Here is a 20,354-nt window from a genome sequence, read left to right as displayed (position 1 = left end):
ATTATTTAGAAGCATAGCCAAATTACTGACATCCTCAGTGGCCATTTACTGAATTATTAAAGAATTATTTTAAAAACGATTTCATTACCTAAATCACCATCCATGAGCTCATGATATAATTGTAAATGGGCAGCTCTGCATACTCTAGGGAAAAAGCATCTGCTTCTATTTTAGAAACACTTGAACACTTGTAAATATGACTGTAAAATTTCTCAATATTCTACTATGAATAATTATTATTATTTTACTTGGGGAAAACTTATAACAACAGCTTAAACTTTGACTACTACATTTCATATATAAAACAATTAAGAAAAATATTAAGTAGTCAAAAGCAATCAGATGTGGACAAACGAGCAGAAGTCAACAATGACTTTGACAAACAAAGTAACAATGGCAATAACAAAAAAAAAATCATTAATTTTCTTATGACTAGAATGACATGATTCCTTCGGTGTCTTCCTCATTATCCACATACGTGAAGAGAATGCCCCCTTCTGAAAATTAGAGGTAAAGAAGCAAGCAACTGGAACTATTGTGTAACTGTATCTGATTCAGTTCCTCTCCTTAATCCACTCCCACAATGTGCTAAGTTTACATCCCATTACCATTGCAGGTCTTGGCTACAACCATACTGTCAATGTTGACTGAGTTCTCACACTGTACTGTTTGCTATGAGAAAAAGCAATATAAGGCTTGAGGTACAGTCTCCCCCTCTAGAACCTCAATAGAGAGCTGGATAAACACCAAATATAAATCAAATTTCATATCATTCTAGGAAACACAAAAAGAAACACATAACAATTGAGAAACCTGTAACAATTATGGAGAATATAAAAGTAGGAAACTGATGCTACCCAGAGTGATTTAACTACTAAAGCAACTATTTCACTGACATTTTAGATACATATTTATGATGAGAGCTAGTATTAAACAGTGTTTTAAATTATGGGTCATGAGGTCAATTCATTTTATAAAAATGAATACAATAGTTAGATGGCACAGTGTAAACTCTCAATAAATATTAATCATTCTTTTAATGACTATTATTTCGAAAAATGTATAACAATGCAATTGAGTACCAAAAATTTAGTGACATTCCTACCACAATTCAGTATAACAAACTCTTGGATCCTATAAGCATAAGTGTTGTAGGTTTATGCATAGAGACAAAATGATTATTCACTCTTTAGACACAGTAACATACATCCTCCACTCCTTATACCAAAGCTTCAATTCTAACCTCAATAGGATTGAACTCTGTACCAGAGCTGCAAATAATTCTGCATGCCTTGGTGAGTGGGGGTGAGAGGAAGCTGATTTTCAAATTATCACATTTTCTATTGTGTAGACAATGGGTTAGAAGAGGATAGGAGTTGAAATAGAGAAACTTGTTAGAAGGCTAGTGAGGCAGTTCAGACAAGAGGAAAAGATGCCTCTGTCATTAGTAATTAAGATGTAAAATGAACAGAATAGAGACACATTTTGGAGGTAGCACTGACAAGTCTTGATGAATAAAATATGGTAGAGAGGGAACTCCTAGATTTCTGTCTTGAATGAGTAGGTGTATGGAAGTACCATAAAGTGTGACAGAATAAGAGTCCAGAAATAACCCCTAAGAAATTCTAACATTAGCCAGGCACAGTGGCTCACGCCTGTAATCCCAACACTTTGGGAGGCCAGGGTGGGCAGATCAGGAGTTCAAGGCCAGCCTGACTAACATGGTGAAACCTCGTCTCTACTAAAAACACAAAATTAGCCAGGTGTGGTGGTGGGCACCTGTAATCTCAGTTACTCGGGAGGCTGAGGCAGGAGAATCACTTGAACTCAGGAGGTGGAGGTTGCAGTGAGCCGAGATCACACCATTGCACTCCAGTCTGGGTGACAGAGCAAGACTCCGTCTCAAAAAAAGAAAGAATAAGAAAAAAAGAAAAAGAAGAAAAGCAAAGAAATTCTAACATTTAGAGGTCAGCTACGATAGATGGAGGCAGTGAAAATCCTTGACAGGAGGCTATAAATGTGAAAGAAAAACCAAGAAAGAGAGAAGGGACAAGTGTATCAAATAGTAACGGGAGATCAAATAAAATGCTGTCATATATGTACACTTACACATATAGAGACAGGATTCAAAGGTCTGACGAAAGGGAGCTAAAGTGGAAATAATTCCTCAGAAAAGATTGGCAAGTAAGGTAAGGACAGAGATCGTTTCAACCACTGGGAAATAATAGAACGAAGAGAGTGTGTCAAAAGTGATGTTTTAGGTGAGGATCTCAAGGCATGTTCAAATGCTGTTAGGAAAAATCCCACAGCCAGCCAGAGTCGAAGGATTATGCGGAAATGACCAGTGGAACAAGATCAGTGAGAAGAAGAATGTGTAAAGGCTCTAGATCATATGTGGGAAGATAAGTCTTTGATAGAAAGTGGCAGGAAGTCAACTTCTCAATAAATGCTAGCTTAAGATATTTTTATTATTCATATTTGCATCATAGTCCACAGCTCCTGGTTCGTACATATTTGGATTGCAAAAAAGACTTGAAGAATAAACAGTTCTAGCTAAAGATGAGGTCCCGAACTAAGTCTACCATCAGCAAAATCTGCAGCTGTTGTAGATTTTACTTACACTATGCTAAATGCTGTCCTCTGAAACTCCAGCTAATGTTGTATGCTTTGAAAAAAGAAAATAAATAGAAAACAAAATCCAAGTCAGTAATTGTGAAATGCCAGTAAAGAATGGAGTTTTGAAAAGTAGGGGTAGCGGGAAGCCACAGAGAAGCTCTGAGGCCAGCTCTGAGCAATAACTTAGTAAGAATCTTGCTGGTTGGGTATTTTCGATTTCTTGTCCACTAGGTGGTGGAACAGAGTCCCCATCTAAATGACAGTTTTTTTCCTCACAGGTTTGTGTTTCTCTCACAACGCCTACACAGGTCTTTGCACGCCAAATAAATCCAAGAAATTCAATCTCTTCAAAATTGCCCCTTGGACACACAGAGCGCTCGAATGACAAGTATGGGGAAGGCTGGGAGGCGAAGATGAGGAGTGCGGAAACACAAGCACCAGTGGAGCCAAACTACGTTTCCCAGAAAGCCACGGGCTGGCCTACAACCACCGCGGCCCCCAATCCCGCTGGAAGCCTCCGTCTCGCTTCTACAGTAACCGGTTTGCCGCCTTCCTCTTTTCTAAGGAACGTAGAGAAAGCCAGTGAAGGAAAGGCATTTTACTGCAGCAGCGAAGGTTTAGCCACTAGAGTGTCTTTCTGAGCCTTGGTTATTCCAACCTTCGCTTGTAAAGGCATTGGGACACCCACGGCCCACGTGACCAGCCCGGGTCATGTGACTCCAGAACCCGGCAGCTGAAGTTTGTTACCCTGACAACTGGCTGACCCGTACAGACCTTCCGGGAAAGCGCAGAATTGGGAGGCAGAGGTAGGTGGTAAGGTGTGAACGCTGGTTTCCCACCCAAATCGTCCTGGCCGAGGCCGTACTTCATACTCGACCGAAGGGCTTTAGTTTTCCGGGTCATTTCCCTTCTCCGCCTGGAGCCCACGGCCAATGCGTCTTTGTCTTCCCTCTAATTCCCGAACCCGCGCTTCCGGGGACGGGGTCGTAGCCAGGCTTGAGAAGCTTTTGGTGGAGTCTACCTCTAACCAAGCTATTCAGGCCAAGACCTTAACCGCACTTACCCTGAACTGATCGAAAGTGCTAATGAGGGGAAGAGGTGTTACTCTGCACAATGGGGAAGGTATTGTCTGGGTCTGCGAGCCCTCTTCCCCTCCCCCATCTCTACAAAAGAAAGCTGGAATTTGAGCTGCTCTAGGGAGTTCAGGAGCTGGGGGTCGACCCACGGTTGGGTTCATTAGGTGTCTAGGGGAACGCTTTCCGTTGCAAATCACTGGATTCTGCTTGTGTTCAGCGCATAGTTTTTGTCGGTCTTCCCTAGCTTCAAAAGAAACATAGTACTGATTTGTGTACTCCATTAACTCTAAGTATTCTGTAAGTATTTTGACTAAATTACTAATTCTTACTAAATTCTATTTGTGTATATTTTGAAACATCCCCGTATCTGGATACAGTCTGCTTTACGAAACTGTGCAGTCTGCTTTACGATATTATTACTATGGATTGGTAAAATAACCAGCCGAGTGATAAGGCAGCACAAACAGTTGTGTGCTTTGCAAGAAACAGTCCTTTGGATTTGCTAACTTACAGTTTTTAAGATTCCCTGTGAGGACCTGGTTTGTGTTTGAGAGGTACTAATTAACACACGTACACAAACATAGGTTTGGGAAATATAGTAGAGACCACTCTTTAACAATTGGATGTTAACAGATGAAAACGTAATTCTGAACGTTGAGTACAAGACATCCTGTCAAAGCTGATTTTCCAAATCAGTTTGCTTAATGAATTAGGAATCTCTTGACCAGCTTACTGGGTTAAAAAAAAAAAAAAAAAAAAAAAAAAAAGTGCACATATACTGAATTATAACAAATGTCTGAAATATAAGTCTTACCGTGTTCATGATGTGATGGATTTCCTCAAAAGATGTTTATGTCTCTTGTCATTTAGTGTTTCCAATGTTTGAGATACTTTAGAATGTTTACTTTGGGAGGTCAAAATTGTTGACTATGGCTAACTATTCCCAAGAAGAGCTAGATGAAGAGTTTGAACAGTTTATGAAAGAGGTAAGTTTATATTTTTAAAAACTGTATTGTCAAATTTGTCTCAAAAGACTCATCCTTCAATTCTGTCACCTCGAAGATACAGTTAGTCCATCACCAAACTGTCAACTCCCATCATCCCTCTAGCTCTGTCCCTTTTCTGCCACTGCTAGTTCAGTGCCATCATCTCAACGGGGCTGTTGCAACAGTTCCCAACTCATAGCCCAGCATTCCTTTCACCACACTGCAGCCAGACTGTGTTCCTCCCCAGTAAAAGACTCTGTTGGTCTCCCATCACATGTAGAAAGAAAAACCAAACTCCTTACCATGGTTTTAAAGCCTTTCATGATTTCGCTCTTACCTGTCTCACTGCCTTCATATTCCTCTTTCATCCACTTTATTTTTCCACTGTGGCCTTTTTTCTCTCCCAGGCATTTCAAGCTCATTTCACCTTAGGAGCTTTGCACTTACTGTTCCCTCTGCCAATAATGCTCCTCCCTTACTCTTTACCTGGCTGGTGAAAATCTTAACTTAAATATCACCACTTCAGAGAGGCTTCCTCTGTTTATCCAGTAAAAGGTAACCAGAAAGTCACTTCTTAGTCTAGTATGTATTTAATTCTTTTTATAGCACTTAGCACATTAATTATTTTTCTTGTATGGGTCTGTTTTCTGCTTCCCATTATAAGAATATATGGTCTGTAATGTGATGACTCTATGTTCATTGCTGTTACATATCAACATGTTCATTACTATATGTATAGTACCTAATAATAACTATTTGAATGAGTACATTAAATTTTCATACCACGTTCTGTGTACAGTCATGCACCTCATAAAGATGTTTTGGTCAGCAACAGACCACATATACAACAATGGTTCCATAAGATTATAATGGAGCTGCCCTATAAAAGTGTACCTTAATTTTTTGTACCATATATTTACTGTAGCTTTTCTTTGTTTAGATACACAAATGCTTGCCATTGTGTTACAGTTGTCTGCAGCATTCGGTACAGTACATGCCGAACAGCTTTGTAGCCTAGGAGCAATAAGCTATCTACCATATAGCCTAGGTGTGGAGTAGGCTATACCATGGAGCCGTCTAGGTTTGTGTAAATACACTCTATGATGCTCCTATGATGAAATCCCATTTCTCTGAACATATCCTCATAATTAAGCGATGCATAACTCTATTTATATAAATGGATGGGCCTTGTAGCGCATTCAAGAGAGTCACATTTTAAGCTATTATACGTCATACATTCTTGTTAAAAAAAAAAGGGGGGGGGAGTTTAATGTGGTACAAAAAAACTTCACTTTCATTGTCTGTCTCATGGAAAAATAATGCCTTCTTTGTAGGATTGTTTTAAGGATTAAAAAAAGCATCTACCTATTGCCAAGATGTAATTAGGCACTTGGAATAAGTTTCATTTACCATTTGAAAAGTTGATTTTAATTTCAAATACAGACACATTTTGAAAATTAAATTTATAAGAATGATTTCTACTGTAAAAGATAGCAGAACAGGCCATTTAGAAGATATTTTTATTCTTCACTCATTTACCACGCTTCTAGCACACACATTCTCCAATACTCTCCTTCCCCCACCCTTCTGTCTCTGTCTCTCTCCCTCTTATATCCATCCTCAGTTGCATTGTATCTTTTTTTTTTTTTTTAACAATGAAAGTCATGATTTTAGAGTCATGCTAACTTTTCTCACTTTGATAAATTATTGTTCAGTTTATTCAAAGACAGTTTATATATCTCTATTTTTAGGAGAGTAGTGGTAACCAGCTTTTTAAAAACAGCTTTATTGAGACATAATTCACATACCATTTAATTTACCCATTTTAAATGTGCAGTTCTGTGGTTTCAGAGTTATGTAACCATCACCACAATCAATTGTAGGAATTTTTATCACCCCAGAAAGAAATCCCATAGCTGTTAGTAGTTACTCCATCTCCTCCTTCCCCCTTCCCTAGCCTTAGGCAACTACTAATCTGATTTCTGTCTCTAAATATTTACCTGTTACAGACATGTCGTAGAAATGGAATTATGTATTATAGGGCCCTTTGGGTCTGGCTTCTTGTACTTAGCATGATGTTTTCAAGGTTCATCCATGTCGTAGTATGTGTTAACACTTCATTTCTTTTTATAGCTAAGTAATATTTCATGGTGTAGATGTACCACATTTTGTTTTTCCACCTATCAGTTGAAGGACATCTGGGTTCTTTCCACTTTTTGGCAGTTACGAACAATGCTGCTATGAATGATCACGTACAAGTTTTTGTGTGGATGTGTTTTTGTTCCTCTTGTGTATATGCCAAAGAGTGAAATTGCAGTATCATATGATAGCTGTGTGTTTGCCCGACTATTTTCGAAAATGGCTGTGCTATTTTACATTTCCACTAGTAGTGTATTAGTTTATCAGAGTTCCAATTTCTTTTATTTTTGGAGTGGGGGACTGAGTCTTGCTCTCTTGCCCAGGCTGGAGTGCTGTGGTGCAATCTTGGCTGACTGCAACTTCTGCCTTTGGGCTCAAGCAATTTCCATGCCTCAGCCTCCTGAATTGCTGAGATTACAGGTGCCTGCCACCATGCCCAGCTAACTTTTGTGCTTTTAGTAGAGTTGGGGTTTCACCATGTGGGCCAGTCTGGTCCCGAACACCTGGCCTCAAGTGATCTGCCCACCTCGGCCTCTCAAAGTGCTGGGATTACAGGTGTGAGCCACTGCACCCAGCCCAGAGTTCCAGTTTCTCCATATCATTGCCAACAACTGTTATATCTGAGAATCAGCTTTTTTTTATTGTGTTTTATTTATTTAATTTTAATTTTAATTAATTTATTTATTATTTATTTTTTGAGACAGAGCCTTGCTCTGTCACCCAGGCTGGAGTGCAGTGGCACAGTCTTGGCTCACTGCAACTTCTGCCTCCCAGGTTCAAGTGATTATCCTGCCTCAACCTCCTGAGTAGCTGGGATTACAGGCACGTGCCACCATGCCCAGCTAATTTTTCTATTTTTAGCAGAGATGTGGTTTCACCGTGTTGGTCAGGCTAGTCTCAAACTCCTGACCTTGTGATCTGCCCACCTCAGCCTCCCAAAGTGCTGGGATTATAGGTGTGAGCCACCGCGCCCGGCCTGTTTTGTTTCATTTTAAATTAATCATATTGATAAAAAATAATTAATGAAAGTGCTGGGAAGCACTGTGGAAGGTTGTTCAAAGTAAGAACACTTATCATGTATTAGAAATCTTCATTTTTTTTTCTCTTCTTTGTCATGGCCCTACAAGGTCAGTGGTACCATGCCTGTGTTACAGATAAATAAACTGAAAAAATGGGAGGAGAGAGAAATGGAACACCTCAAGGTGATACTGAAGTTTAGAGAGAAAGTGAAAAGTGATACAGCTAATTTCAGAAATTCAGATGGGATAAGGAATATTTTTTCTTCCCTCTTCCTGTCTTCCTACCTGGTTGTTAGTGAAGACAGTAAGTTCTTCTTGAACGTTTTAAAATTGACATTCTTCAAGTCACTAAGGTAGAGTTTTTTGTTTGGCAAGTGGAAGTGTGTGTGTGTGTGGGGGTGCACGCACATGGGTGTGCCTGCTGTCATTTTAGAAGTTTAAAAGGTCTCTCAGATAACAATATTCTAGTTGGGGAACTACATAGTATAGTGGAAAGTGGACAGGAGTTAGTCAGACATAGGTTTAAATGTCACTTCGTAACACTAACAGTAGCAATTTGGGCAAGTTGCTTAACCTCTTAGAGCTTCAGTTTCACCATAAGTAAATTTCTGCAGGGTTGTTTAAAGATTAAGTGAGTTAACCTGAGTGTAGATCCTGACATAGAGCAGGCATGTAGTAAATGTTGATTTCTTTTCCAGAAAAAGTAATGTAGAATGAGATTGAAAAAGGATCAAGAGCAGAGTCCTGGAGAAGTCTCCTGTTAAATAAATAGGCAAAAAGGCAAAAGCTATTAAAATCGATGGGTGGGAGTAGCCACAGATCTGAAGAATAACCCGGAGGAAGTGATGCTACTAAAGTCAAGGTAGAGAGTTTCAAGAAATAAGAGTAAGAGTTGATCACCAGTAGCAAATTCCATGATGTGATCAGGGAGGATAACTGACAGTGCTACTTTATTCGTGGCATTTCGGAGTCCTTTGGTGCCTGGAGGAGAGCTGTTTTGGATGGGAACCAGATTATGAGTGGTTAAGTGAACTCAAGGAGTTAGTATGTCAAGGAAATGTGATAGGTAGAGTAAAATGGATATAGGGATAAGGAATTTTTTTGTTTTGTTTTATTTTTTTTTTCAAAGTTGAGTAAATATTCATTTTTCATTCCACAATTGTGCCTGGTACTGTGCTAGGCAATGGAGATGCAGTGCTGAGCAGGTGTATAATCAGAGGGAACGGAGGGGAGTAGAGAGAGAAGGGAGTGAACATACAGAAATCAAATGGGATAACCAAGGAAGGAAGAACCTAGAGAAGTTCTGCTTAGAGTGGAGGAAAGGATTGTGTTGTCTGAGAGACGAAAGAAGTGCCTTCACAAGTCAGTTTAGTAGTGGAGTGAGGTGGGTGGTGTTTGAAGGTTTTTATCTCTCAGAGAAAAGGGTGACCAAGTTACTGGCTAGGTGGTGGTGGGTGGTATTGAGGTTAGAGCATGAGATTTAGGAGTGTAGTAAAATTTGGATTGGAAGAGTAGAAAAAAGCAAATAAGCGTTTATTAATCGCTGAAAAAATATGCTGATTTTTCTGGTCAATTTCATTCTCCTCTTTACACCCTGAAACTCAGTTCTTCCTTTTCTTGAAATTCTGTTTCTAGAGTGGTGCTATGCAATTTTGTTCAGCCAGGTTTATTCTTAAACCCTAGAGAATATCCAGAAGACAGGATTGTATCCTCCTATTTTTTCTTTCCTGAAAAAAATTCTTGATCAAGTTTTATGTCTTTGTTGTTATTCTCCTGGTTTACTTGTTTAATTATGAAATTGATGCTCAGAGATGTATGTCTGATTTTTAAGTTATTTTGGCCAAATATGTTTGTGGCTATGAGCTTATACATTATTGGTGAGAATGTTGTTTATCTATGTGATAGCTGAACTGTGAGCGAACTAATAGAAACATGCTTAATGATGAATCTGAAATTCTTGAATTTACACTGTATTTTCAAATTCACTGTCTTATATCCAATTCAGCTTTCAGATGATTCTTTTGAAAATTCAGACAAAACAGCTAGACAATCTAAAAAAGAAATGAAGAAGAAAGATACAGTGCCTTGGTGGATAACTGAAGATGATTTTAAAGATGATGGTAAATGTTGCTGATTTTTAGTTTCAAATTATTTGACCACAAGGGGTCAGTCAAGACCTGTATTTTGTTACTTCACTATAAATAAAGAAAATAATACTAATAGTGTGGATTTTTGAAGTTTGAATTGATTTTCATATAACTAGTATTTTATTATTTATTATGTAATTGAGAATCTGTGTTATAACATTATCAGCTTATTTTACATGGAGATAATTTATATTTACTCAAATTAAGGTGACAATTCAGGTATATTTATTATCATGTTTAATGATAAATTGATTTAATGTGATTTAATAAGATATTCTGGCAGTATATTAATGTCATTGCATTGGGAAGAGTTTAACAAACCTATAGACTTTGGTATCACAGTTTGTTAATGACAGTAGTAAAAAAAAATTACTGCTATATATATGTCTTATATATATGTCTCATATACATATATGTATGTCTCATATACATATGTATATGATATACCCAGGCTGAAGGGCAGTAACACAATCATAGCTTATTGTAACTTCAAATTCCTGGACTCAAGCAATCTTCCCACCTCAGCTTTCTGAGTAGCTAGAACTACAGGTACATGCCAACATGCCTGTCTAATTTTTTTGTATTTATTGTAGAGATAGGGTCTCTCACTCTGTTGCCCAGGCTGATCTCAAACTTGCCTCAAGCAGTCCTCCCACCTTGGCCTCCCAAAACGCTGGGATTACAAGCATGAGCCACCACACCTGGCCTGATAGGTTTACTATATATGATACTGCCGTATCTGTCAACAACCCTGACTGCTTCTATTTCAGTACCTACATTCATACCATTTGTGGATCAGTGTTAAGCACAATTTTGTAAAATGATAGAATTTCTGGATCTCTAGGGAAAAAATTTACATATGGACTTTTTTTTCCCCCCATAAAAATTGAGCCTGAATTCATGTCATAATTAAGGCTCTGCATGATCTGTCTGGAACCCTGCCTTCTCGTGTGTTCTAGCCATACTAAATCATTCCTCATCTCCTGGAAAATACCATAGGCCTCCCTGCCTCTGTGCATTATCTCATGCTTCCTTGCCATTAGAATGCCTTTCCTCTCATCCTTCTTATCCAGTAAAGCCTAGCATCACCACTTTTTGCAGTCCTTCACCCTATCTTCTAGTTCTCTTGTCACAATTAGTTTCTCCTTCATTTTGATGTCAGAACACCATAGTAACACTTACACACTGGGTTGATAGTTGTAACCTATAGGACAAGTCCTGAGGTTGGGAGCTTTGTGAGGGTAGGAAGCACCTCTTTGTCCTTATATCCCCTGACCCTCAACATTAAGTGATAAATTTGTTTAATAAATGCATATTAAAGTAGATTTGACAGTCACTTCTCTGTTCTTTTTAATACTGTAGTTTAAAGAAATTCCTTATTGAAAAATTCAGTGTATTTTTTATAAATTCTTATGCAACATGCTGAACTTTGTAGTGAAGAATTATGTTTTAGAATCTCTCCCTGCTTTTAATGCTTGAAAAGGATATTATAAGATGAAGTACTGTTGGAATTGTTGACAGAGATTTGGGACATAAAGCCTTTTGTCTAGAAGATAATGAATCGGAGCAGATATATACAGCCTAATCCTACAGGAAAAGAATAGCTCCTAGACCAAAAATATTCACATGTAACCTGATTGATGGTATTAAAATTTTTTTAAATGTATCAAAAATAGATTTGATTAGTGAAAGAAGGAAAGAAGGATAGTCAAGAAGCAAACTTTGGCAATGTCAACTTAAACAGAGGGAGGTTTCCCTGCCCACGGGAATAACCTGGTCCCTGATTCAAGCAAATGTTTACTGAGTTCATATTGTGTTCTAAATACTAGGCATTAGTATAAAAAGCCAAGACATGATTCCTGTATCAAGAGTGTAGAACCTTCTGAGGGAGAATTCAACACCCCTCTTGAGAAGAGGAATGCATTACTAATCTTAAGACAGGTACCATTAAACATTAACAGTGAGCAACTTTTACATTATAATTTTGCCTGTTTCCCGGTTGCCATAGGAATAAAATGATCAACTTAGAAGGTGAAACTATCTCATCCTCTTGCTGATTGTATTCTTTATTGTAAATAACTAAACTGGATCTTTGTTTCTGTTACATTAATCTCTTGTGAGCTTGGTTAGTGTGAGCTATAACACCGAGTCCTGCTTTAGAGCCAGGGTGACACTCTGGACATGTTGCCACCACAGCACACCAACTTAGCATATACTTTTGCATTTGAAGCATCTGTGAATCTATCTCTTGATTTTTTACAACTTATGGAGGTTATTATTTGATCCAGTAAAACCATTATTTACAGAAAGGCATAAAATAAATTGATTCTTAGCCTTTTCCAAGAGGACACTAATTAGGAAATTGAAGTCAGAATTCATGACTTCTTAATAAGGCTTCCTTCTAACCAAAAGTGATGTTTTTTTCTAATCTTAATATTTATAGCACACATTTTCAGTCATCTGGTTTTTGAAGAAAACAAAGAACAAAAGAATACTAAAAAGCAAAAAACAAAAACAAAACATTACTCATTATAATTATTTACCTTTTCCATATATCAGTTTTTTACAACAAATATATACTGTTAAAATAAGGAAATTTTGATACTGTATAACTTTACCAGTTTTTTCTAGTGCTCTTGTAATACAGAGCAAGGCCGTGTGCCTGGCCTATGAGGATGAGCATGGTCCAACCATTGACTTCTTGCTCTGGGTTTATTTCCCCTTAGGCTTACCCTCAAATCTGAATCCGGCCTCACTGGCCTTCTGGCATCTGCAAATGTGACCTGCCCCTCCCATTGTCATGCTTCTGTACCTACTGTGTCCCCTGCCTGTACTGGTCTCCCTGGCCTAGTTCACCTAGTTATTTCCTGCTCTTTCTTCACATCTTAGCAGAAATGTTACTTCCTCATGGAAATATTCTTGGATTTTCCTGTCTTGGTATACCCCCCCAAATTAATCTTACATAATTCCTTCAAAGCAGAGTTATAATTCACATTTAACTTTGCTCTATGAACAGTGCTGCTTCTCTGGTAACCTCCAATGGTTACTGTTTTCTTTACCACGTCTTTTGTTCCATTAGACTTGGAAAAGGAGTAGGTTATTGTTCATTGCTGTTTCTAGACTGTTCTCCTTCCAATCTCCTTATGAACCTTGCCATCAGGCCACCTACCTACTATGTTTCTTTGTTGCAGTTATCTACTGAACTCTGGGTTATTCCTCCTCATTCCTCAAAGATTTAAGCTGCTGTTTCACTGTGAGTCTCCAATTCTCTTGTCTAATTATTGGTGACTACATTAACAACATAGCTGTTGCCTCTAATAACCTGACTTCTGAGTTCCTTAAACTTCTTTACACCAAAAAATCTTGCCTACCACATCATAGCCACCTCCTCCCTCTAATAGCTTCTCATTTCACTTGTTATAAAAGCTGATGACCTTCATTCAAGCTACCACCCACGTCAGTTCTACACCCTGACTTTTTTGACCTCTCAACTTAGACTACCTTTCCCTTGCTTATGCCAATATCACTACATTGGGCCTCCTTTCTCTTCACACATGCCTAGGCATTTTCCTGCCTTAGAGACTTCACACTTCTTTCCTCCTCCTTAAACACTCTTCCCCCATGTATTCATATAGATTGGTCCCTCACCCCCACCAAGCCATAGCTCATGTGTTAACTTCTCAGTGAAGGCCTTCCTGACCATCCTTTTTAAAGTTGTAGTGCCCTCCATTCCTGCATTCTCTGTTCCTCTTTCTTGTTTTATTTTTCTTCTTGGCACTTAACTGTTTTCTAATGTACTATTTAATTGCAATGTACTTATTTTACTTGTTGCCTCCCTCAAATCACATGAATGAGCAGGGATTTTTGTCTTTTTTATTCACTGATAAAGCCCCAGCATTTAGAACAATGCCTGGTGTGTAGTAGGCACCCATGAATATTTGCTGTCGATTGTCTCCTCCTGTTAGATTTTAACCTTCATGATGGTAAAGGACTTCATTGTATAGCTGGCACTAACAATGTTCTAGGCACATAGTTTGTCAAAAAATTTGAATAAAGTAAATAATACTCAAACCTTTGCTACATAAACATAAGTTATACTTTTTTACCCAGGATTCATAGAACATTTTTGAAACTTCTTATTATAAAAAAATTCAAACATATACGTAAGTGCCACATACTCCTGTGTACCCATTGCCTAGCTGCAACAGTTATTAACTCATGGCCAATCATTTTTCATCGATATTCTCTCTTATTTTCCACCTTCCAACACTCAGGATTATACTGAAACAAATCTCCAACAGCTTATCAGTTCTCTCCACATATATTTCAAAGTATCTCTGAAAATAAGTACTCTCTTTTTAAAATATAACCAAAAAATATTGTCTAAGAAATATCTATAATAATTTCTTAGTATCATCAAACATCTAATCAGTCATAAAACACTTTTAATATGCTTAATATATATTAGCCTTAGAGAAAATTTCAAATTCCTGAATGCTGTGAGAGACTATAATACCCTCCTGTCCCCAACAATATGCACATATCCTGGCGTGAGAACCTCTCCTGCAGTGAGCCACTGATGCCATTGTTTTAGAAATAATGACTTCGAAAGAGCTTTAACTATTTCCATCTATTTTTTGAAATGATATTTACACTAACGAAGGCTTCTGCCTAGCCTAGTAGGTTTTTAATTGTACCTACTTTGCCCCCTTGTATTTTGTTATACTGATTCATGCCGCCCACAGTCTATTTCCAATAGTGTTAAGAGTTCCGCAACAAAAACCCTCTGAGAAATGTAAAGAACAGAAGGAATGAGGCAGAAGATATTCCTTAAAGTGGGATGGTATACTGTATTAAGTACTTGGGCTTCAAAGTGATTAAAAAAAATTTTTGTCTTATGGTGCAACCCTTTGAAGTATTCTATTTGATATGATACAGTGCCACCAAATAGAATTATAATCTTTCTTTTGTGAGTGTTAGGTCTGATGGATTTTTATTTAATAGAGCAGATTTATTTTGTAGGTTCTGTGCATAAAATTAGCATAACATTATTATTGTGTTGTCATAGTGGTCAGAACAATTCTTTGAACATAAATGTTCATCTGTATTAAATTGTGTTCCTAGGACAGCTTGGAACAAATGTGAGCTATTTGAAAACAAAGAAGAATTCTCAACCTGTTATGGAAATAGAAGAGGAGTCTGCTGAAAAGATTCAATTTCTTAAGAGCAGTGGAACCTCTCTCTTAAGTACTGATAGCTTAGAAACAAATGGTAAGAAATGCAAGGGATATGAGTTGGTCAATTATTAATTGTTATGCTTATATTCAGAATTACAAAAGTTAACTATCTTGAAGCCTCCTTTACTGAAGCATATAGACAGATTTAATATCTTCCTAGAGGTTTAGAATTACCATTCTAGAGAAGCTTTAAACCTTACATATTATTAATATGAATTCGTATTTGATGAGTAAGAGAGTAAATATTTGTAAAATTTTTAAAATTTACTACATAATGTCAGTAAATGCATCATTCAAATCAATGTTTTCAAAATTCTGTATATTACTAAAATATATTTATGCTTTCCATTTAGAACTAGTAGTTTCTGAGCTCAACCATAGTATTCTCGGAGTGGGATTGGACACATTAGAAGAACAAGAGGAGAAAGAACAATTTTTTGCCAGGCTTGAGAAAGGCTTGACATCTTCCATTGATTATTCGAGATTAAATAAGGAATTGGATTCTAATGACTCTATACATTTTAAAGCTTTACATAGGTAAAGTACAGTGTAAACTGTTAATGATTTTTATGTTTTCTGTGTTTTCTGGAAGGCTGATATATGCATGATTTTAAATAGGTAAACATTATAACAGGCAAAATTAAATCTTATTTTTTAAATCTGTTATCTGTTCATTTTACAGTTAGGATTTTTCTTATGTGTGAATAGAATATGTTTCTTTGTATTTGGGAGCCCATGCTGCCTCCAAAGTCTGAAATTTCATGCTATGGAGACTAATAGTACATTGCCAAGAAGTCCTTACTAGGAAAGCAATTTATGAAGTCATTTTCCACAGATAAATAAGAGAGTCCAGGTTACTATTATAAACTCAGGAAAAAATACAACAGAAAGGCAGGTGGGAACCAAGGAGCAAAGACAAGTTTGATCTGTGTCTTAACCTTTGTATGGTTGACCCTGATGGTTATCAGGAAACCTCATTTATTCTAGGAATCCCACTAGTTCACTGAGTTGATCCTCTCTTTATTACACTAGACCATTGCCATTCTCAAGACCTTTGAAACCTGAGGTCTTCAATGCCCTTATTTAGTTATCCATATAATTCTTAAAATTATGAATGGAAAGCAGATTACGATTTTATTTAGGATTTTGAGATCACAAAGGTATAATTGAGTTCAGGGTCGGGAGAATCATAATCTCTGATTATTGGAGTGCCTAGGCTCTGCAGGATGATTAGTTTTTTATAGACAGTGGATAAAGAAATGCATTTATCGTCATGAACTTTTCAGGGTCTGAGATTTTTACCCTACTTGGCAAGCTAACAAGCTAGTCTTCCAGTTTTATGATGTTGACAATAGACAGAAGATTCCTGGATCAGAATTAAAGAACAAAGGCAGTACCTGAGTGTCGCATTTGTTTGCATTGGTTCCCCATGCCCTATGAGTATGCTGAGGGCAAGGCAAAGGATCCATAACTGATGTATGCACACACAGTGGGCTGTGTTACAGAAGAGGAACACTGAGCTTGGAAAAATGTATTACTTTTATAAAGTGGAGACAAGCCTGCTCTTTATTTGGTCGGAAATGTTACCGAAATGGCATGGTGAAAAATGATCAGCGTCTTGCACTCTTGGCATATTCAGCAAGAATGTACAGAGACATTCAGGGCCTATGGTCATTGCCTTTCCCAACGGTGTCAATACAGGTTAAGCATGCCGGGTTTGTGGGCCACAACTTTTTGCCACTTGCCTACATTTTTAAACTTTTTTCTTATTTCTTAACAGTATTCTTAACTATTGATATTTCTGCTCTAGAACAGGCCGGTCAAAGTACAGAATAGCATTGAACATGCAATATTAGGTGTTTGTAGCTCTCATCATTATTACATAGTCTTATAGTTTCTCTTACAATCTCACTAAAGAGGGTTGATAGACTGAAAAGGTAGAACTGATTCCTGGCTTGAGAGAAAGCAGTAAATGAACTAATACATCCAATATAATTAAATCATACTCAAGCTCCTTTGTTCCCTTGCTTAGGTTTTGTTTTAAGGCTCCGATTCAGCTTCCATTTCAGGATTAAATGGCTTATTAGCATGTAAGTGCTGACCTTAGCAATTTTTTTCTGGTTTTTGTATGGACTTCACTGGTTCTCATAGCTTGTGGTCAATTTCTAATCTTTAGTGTGGATCATAAGATAATATTTGGACATGTAAAATGCACATAGTAATAAAATTGTGTATATTTAGGAAATAGGGCATCTTTTTCCTTTGTATTACTTTCAAGCTACAATTAATCATATGCTTCGAAGATGCTTTATTTTCAAAACATTTTCCTTAAAGCTCTCAAATTTTTAGCTTTTGATAGAACAAGAGGACTTGAGAGAGAACATGTATAATTTTAGGGATTTTTTTAAAAGGTATACAGAAAGAGTTGCATGAGAATATATTTTTAACATATAATGCTAAATTGAATAAATATTTTTTCCAGTAATCAAGCTAATGTAGAACTAACTGATGACGAACATGAGAATGAATCGAAACATGAAGAACTGGCAGGTAATTTCATTGGTTCTTAAATTTATAATATTTGAAAAGATAATAGCTTTTAATGAAGACATTGATAGGAAAAATAATTAAAAGGAAAATCATATTGTCTTAGAGCTTTGAATAGATAGAGTGGGTTTGCCTGTGTTATAAACTGAGCTGCTAAGAAATTGTTAAAAGTGAACTGCCTCGTTTGTTGAGAGTGGGCAGTGGACCACTTGGGAAGAAAGAAAAAAGGATTTTTGTGCCAGGATTGTGGGCATCTCTGAAGACATGGTAAGACCTGCAAAGCATGTTGATGGAGAGGTGTACCTTTTCCTGCTTTTTGACTTTTAATGCATGTGTGCTTTTATATTAAAATGTTTTTTTCGTAGACTGCATGTAGCTGGTTTTAGCATTTTTGTTCAATCCGACAGTCTCTGCCTTTTAACTGATGTGTTTTTACCCTTTACAGGAATGTATTTATTGATATAGTTGTTTACTGTTTTACCATGTGTTTTCTTTTCATCTTTTTGTTTTTGTTGCTTTTGTCCTCCCTTCTATTGTATTATTTATAGTATTCCATTTCATTCTGCTTTTGGCTTTTTAGCTATAGTTCTTTGTTGTATTTTTTTTTCTTAGTTGCCCTATGAGTCAAATATGTCTTTACCTTATTACAGTCTACTTCCAAATAACATTATATCACTATATTTATATGAACTCTAACAACAATAAACTCTCCTCAACCATTTTGCTATTTTTGTCAACGTTTTTCTGCATGTCTTAAAAACACCGCATTATTATTTTAAAAAGCGCATTATTATTGTTGTTGTTAAAGCAATCAATTATCATTTAAAAGTACTTTTAAGGAATATAAGAAATGGATATTTATGTTAAAATGTGTATTTATCCATATATTTACCATTCCCAGTGCTTTGTATTCCATTTTGCGTAGATTTGAATTTCTATCTCAAATTATTTTTCTTCATCACGAAGAGCCTCCTTTCACATTTCTTGTAGTGCAGGTTACTGCTAGGAACAAGTTCTCTCAGCTTTTGTTTATCTGAAAATATACTCTGCCTTTGTTTTTGAGGAATGCTTTTACTTGATATAGAATTTTATGTAGTGTTTTTTTTTTCCTTTGGGCGGTTTAATGATTTTATTCTATTGTCTTTTGACCTTATTTCTCATGAGAAGTTTCTGGTAATTCCTGTTATTGTTATTTTGTGTATATCATGTCTTTTTTCCCTCTATTTTCAAGGTTTTATCCTTGTTTTTTGGCAGTTTGACTATGGTGTGTCATGGTATGCTTTTCTTATATTTATTCTGTTCAGAGTTCGTTGAGCATCATTGATCTATGGATTTATAGTTTCCATCAAAATAAAAAATATTTTGGCCATGAATTCTTAAAATATTAATAATAATGCTGCTTTCCGCTTCCTGCCCTCTGACCCTTATTATGTTAGAGTGCTAAGCTTTGTTTTATGGGTCACTAAGACTGTTCCATTTTTTAAAACCTTTTTTTCTTTCTGTGCTTCACTGTTAACGATAGAACAGTTCCTTTGCTTCAAGTTACTGATCTTTTTCCTTTCTTTAATCTGCTATTAATCCCATCTTTTTTTTTTTTTTTTTTTTTTTTTTTTTGAGACAAAATCTTGCTCTGTCACCCAGGCTGGAGAGCAGTGGTGCGATCTCGGTTCACTGTAAGTTCCGCCTCCCGGGTTCACACCATTCTCCTGCTTCAGCCTCCCGAGTAGCTGGGATACAGGTGCCTGCCACCACACGCAGCTAAATTTTTGTATTTTTAGTAGAGATGGGGTTTCACTGTGTTAACCGGGATGGTCTTGATCTTCTGACCTCGTGATCTGCCCGCCTTGGCCTCCCAAAGTGCTGGGATTACAGGCGTGAGCCACTACGCCTGGCCTAATCCCATCCTTTTTTTTTCTTCACTCTAACAGTTCATTTTGGGTCTTTGTTTTAAAATTCTTTAGTATTTTTCTTCATTATGTTCATTTTTTTCAAGTCCTTAATATTAAGCATATTTTACAGATTTTAGTATTTGTTTGTTTCTGGGTCTCTTTTCTGTTGGCTATTTTTTCTTCTAGTTTCCTGACACTTTTTCCTGCCTCTTAGAAGTCTAGTAATTTTTTATTGGATATTGGGTATTGTGAATTTTATGTTATTCAGTGTTTGGATTTGATTTTCCTCTTTTAAAGAGTATTATTGAGCTTTGTCTGGTAAGTAGTTGATCCTACCACTTGATTTCTTTTCAAGGCTTTTCTTATGCTTTGTTAGCGGAAGTCTAGAGTAACTCTAGTAACCTCTAACCCTACTGCTAAAGCACATGCCTTTTGAGGCTTCTATTGGATGCCCCTAGTGATCAATGAGGACTCTCCACTTAAGCAGATTAGAGTTCAAAAGTCTCCCTGTCTTGTATGAACTCTGAGAATTGTCTAACTTACAGCATCCCACTTTTTCTTGGCTCATTTTATGCATTAACAGCTTAGTATTCAACAAAGATTCAAGGGCACCCTATGCAGATTTCTGGGGCTTTGTTTTTACTTAGGCACCTCCTCTCTTGATTACTGTCTTATATTTTCTAAATTGCCTCAGCCTT

At 36.9% G+C, this 20,354-nt stretch overlaps 1 protein-coding gene across 10 annotated transcripts in view; it reads left to right on the top strand.

The window, feature by feature from the left end:
* Window positions 1–20,354, top strand: part of CEP162 (centrosomal protein 162) — a 457,088-nt gene that overhangs the window by 345,034 nt on the left and 91,700 nt on the right. For 3 of the 10 annotated variants that reach the window (XM_050788100.1, XM_050788101.1, XM_050788099.1), the window contains exons 1-6: window positions 3,311–3,422; window positions 4,563–4,678; window positions 9,842–9,956; window positions 15,108–15,254; window positions 15,574–15,757; window positions 17,703–17,770. The exons of 5 other annotated variants lie outside the window; for them this stretch is intronic. In XM_050788100.1, coding sequence (XP_050644057.1) covers window positions 4,622–4,678; window positions 9,842–9,956; window positions 15,108–15,254; window positions 15,574–15,757; window positions 17,703–17,770 — 571 coding nt within the window. In that variant the 5' untranslated portion in view covers window positions 3,311–3,422; window positions 4,563–4,621. Of the gene's footprint in view, window positions 1–3,310; window positions 3,423–4,562; window positions 4,679–9,841; window positions 9,957–13,174; window positions 13,237–15,107; window positions 15,255–15,573; window positions 15,758–17,702; window positions 17,771–20,354 lie in introns of those variants that run through there. 2 more of the 10 variants (XM_050788103.1, XM_050788102.1) reach the window with 2 other exon arrangements.

The sequence above is a fragment of the Macaca thibetana genome, chromosome 4, assembly GCF_024542745.1.
Source record: "Macaca thibetana thibetana isolate TM-01 chromosome 4, ASM2454274v1, whole genome shotgun sequence".
Lineage (NCBI taxonomy): Eukaryota > Metazoa > Chordata > Mammalia > Primates > Cercopithecidae > Macaca > Macaca thibetana.
This window is presented reverse-complemented; position numbering and strand designations above follow the sequence as displayed.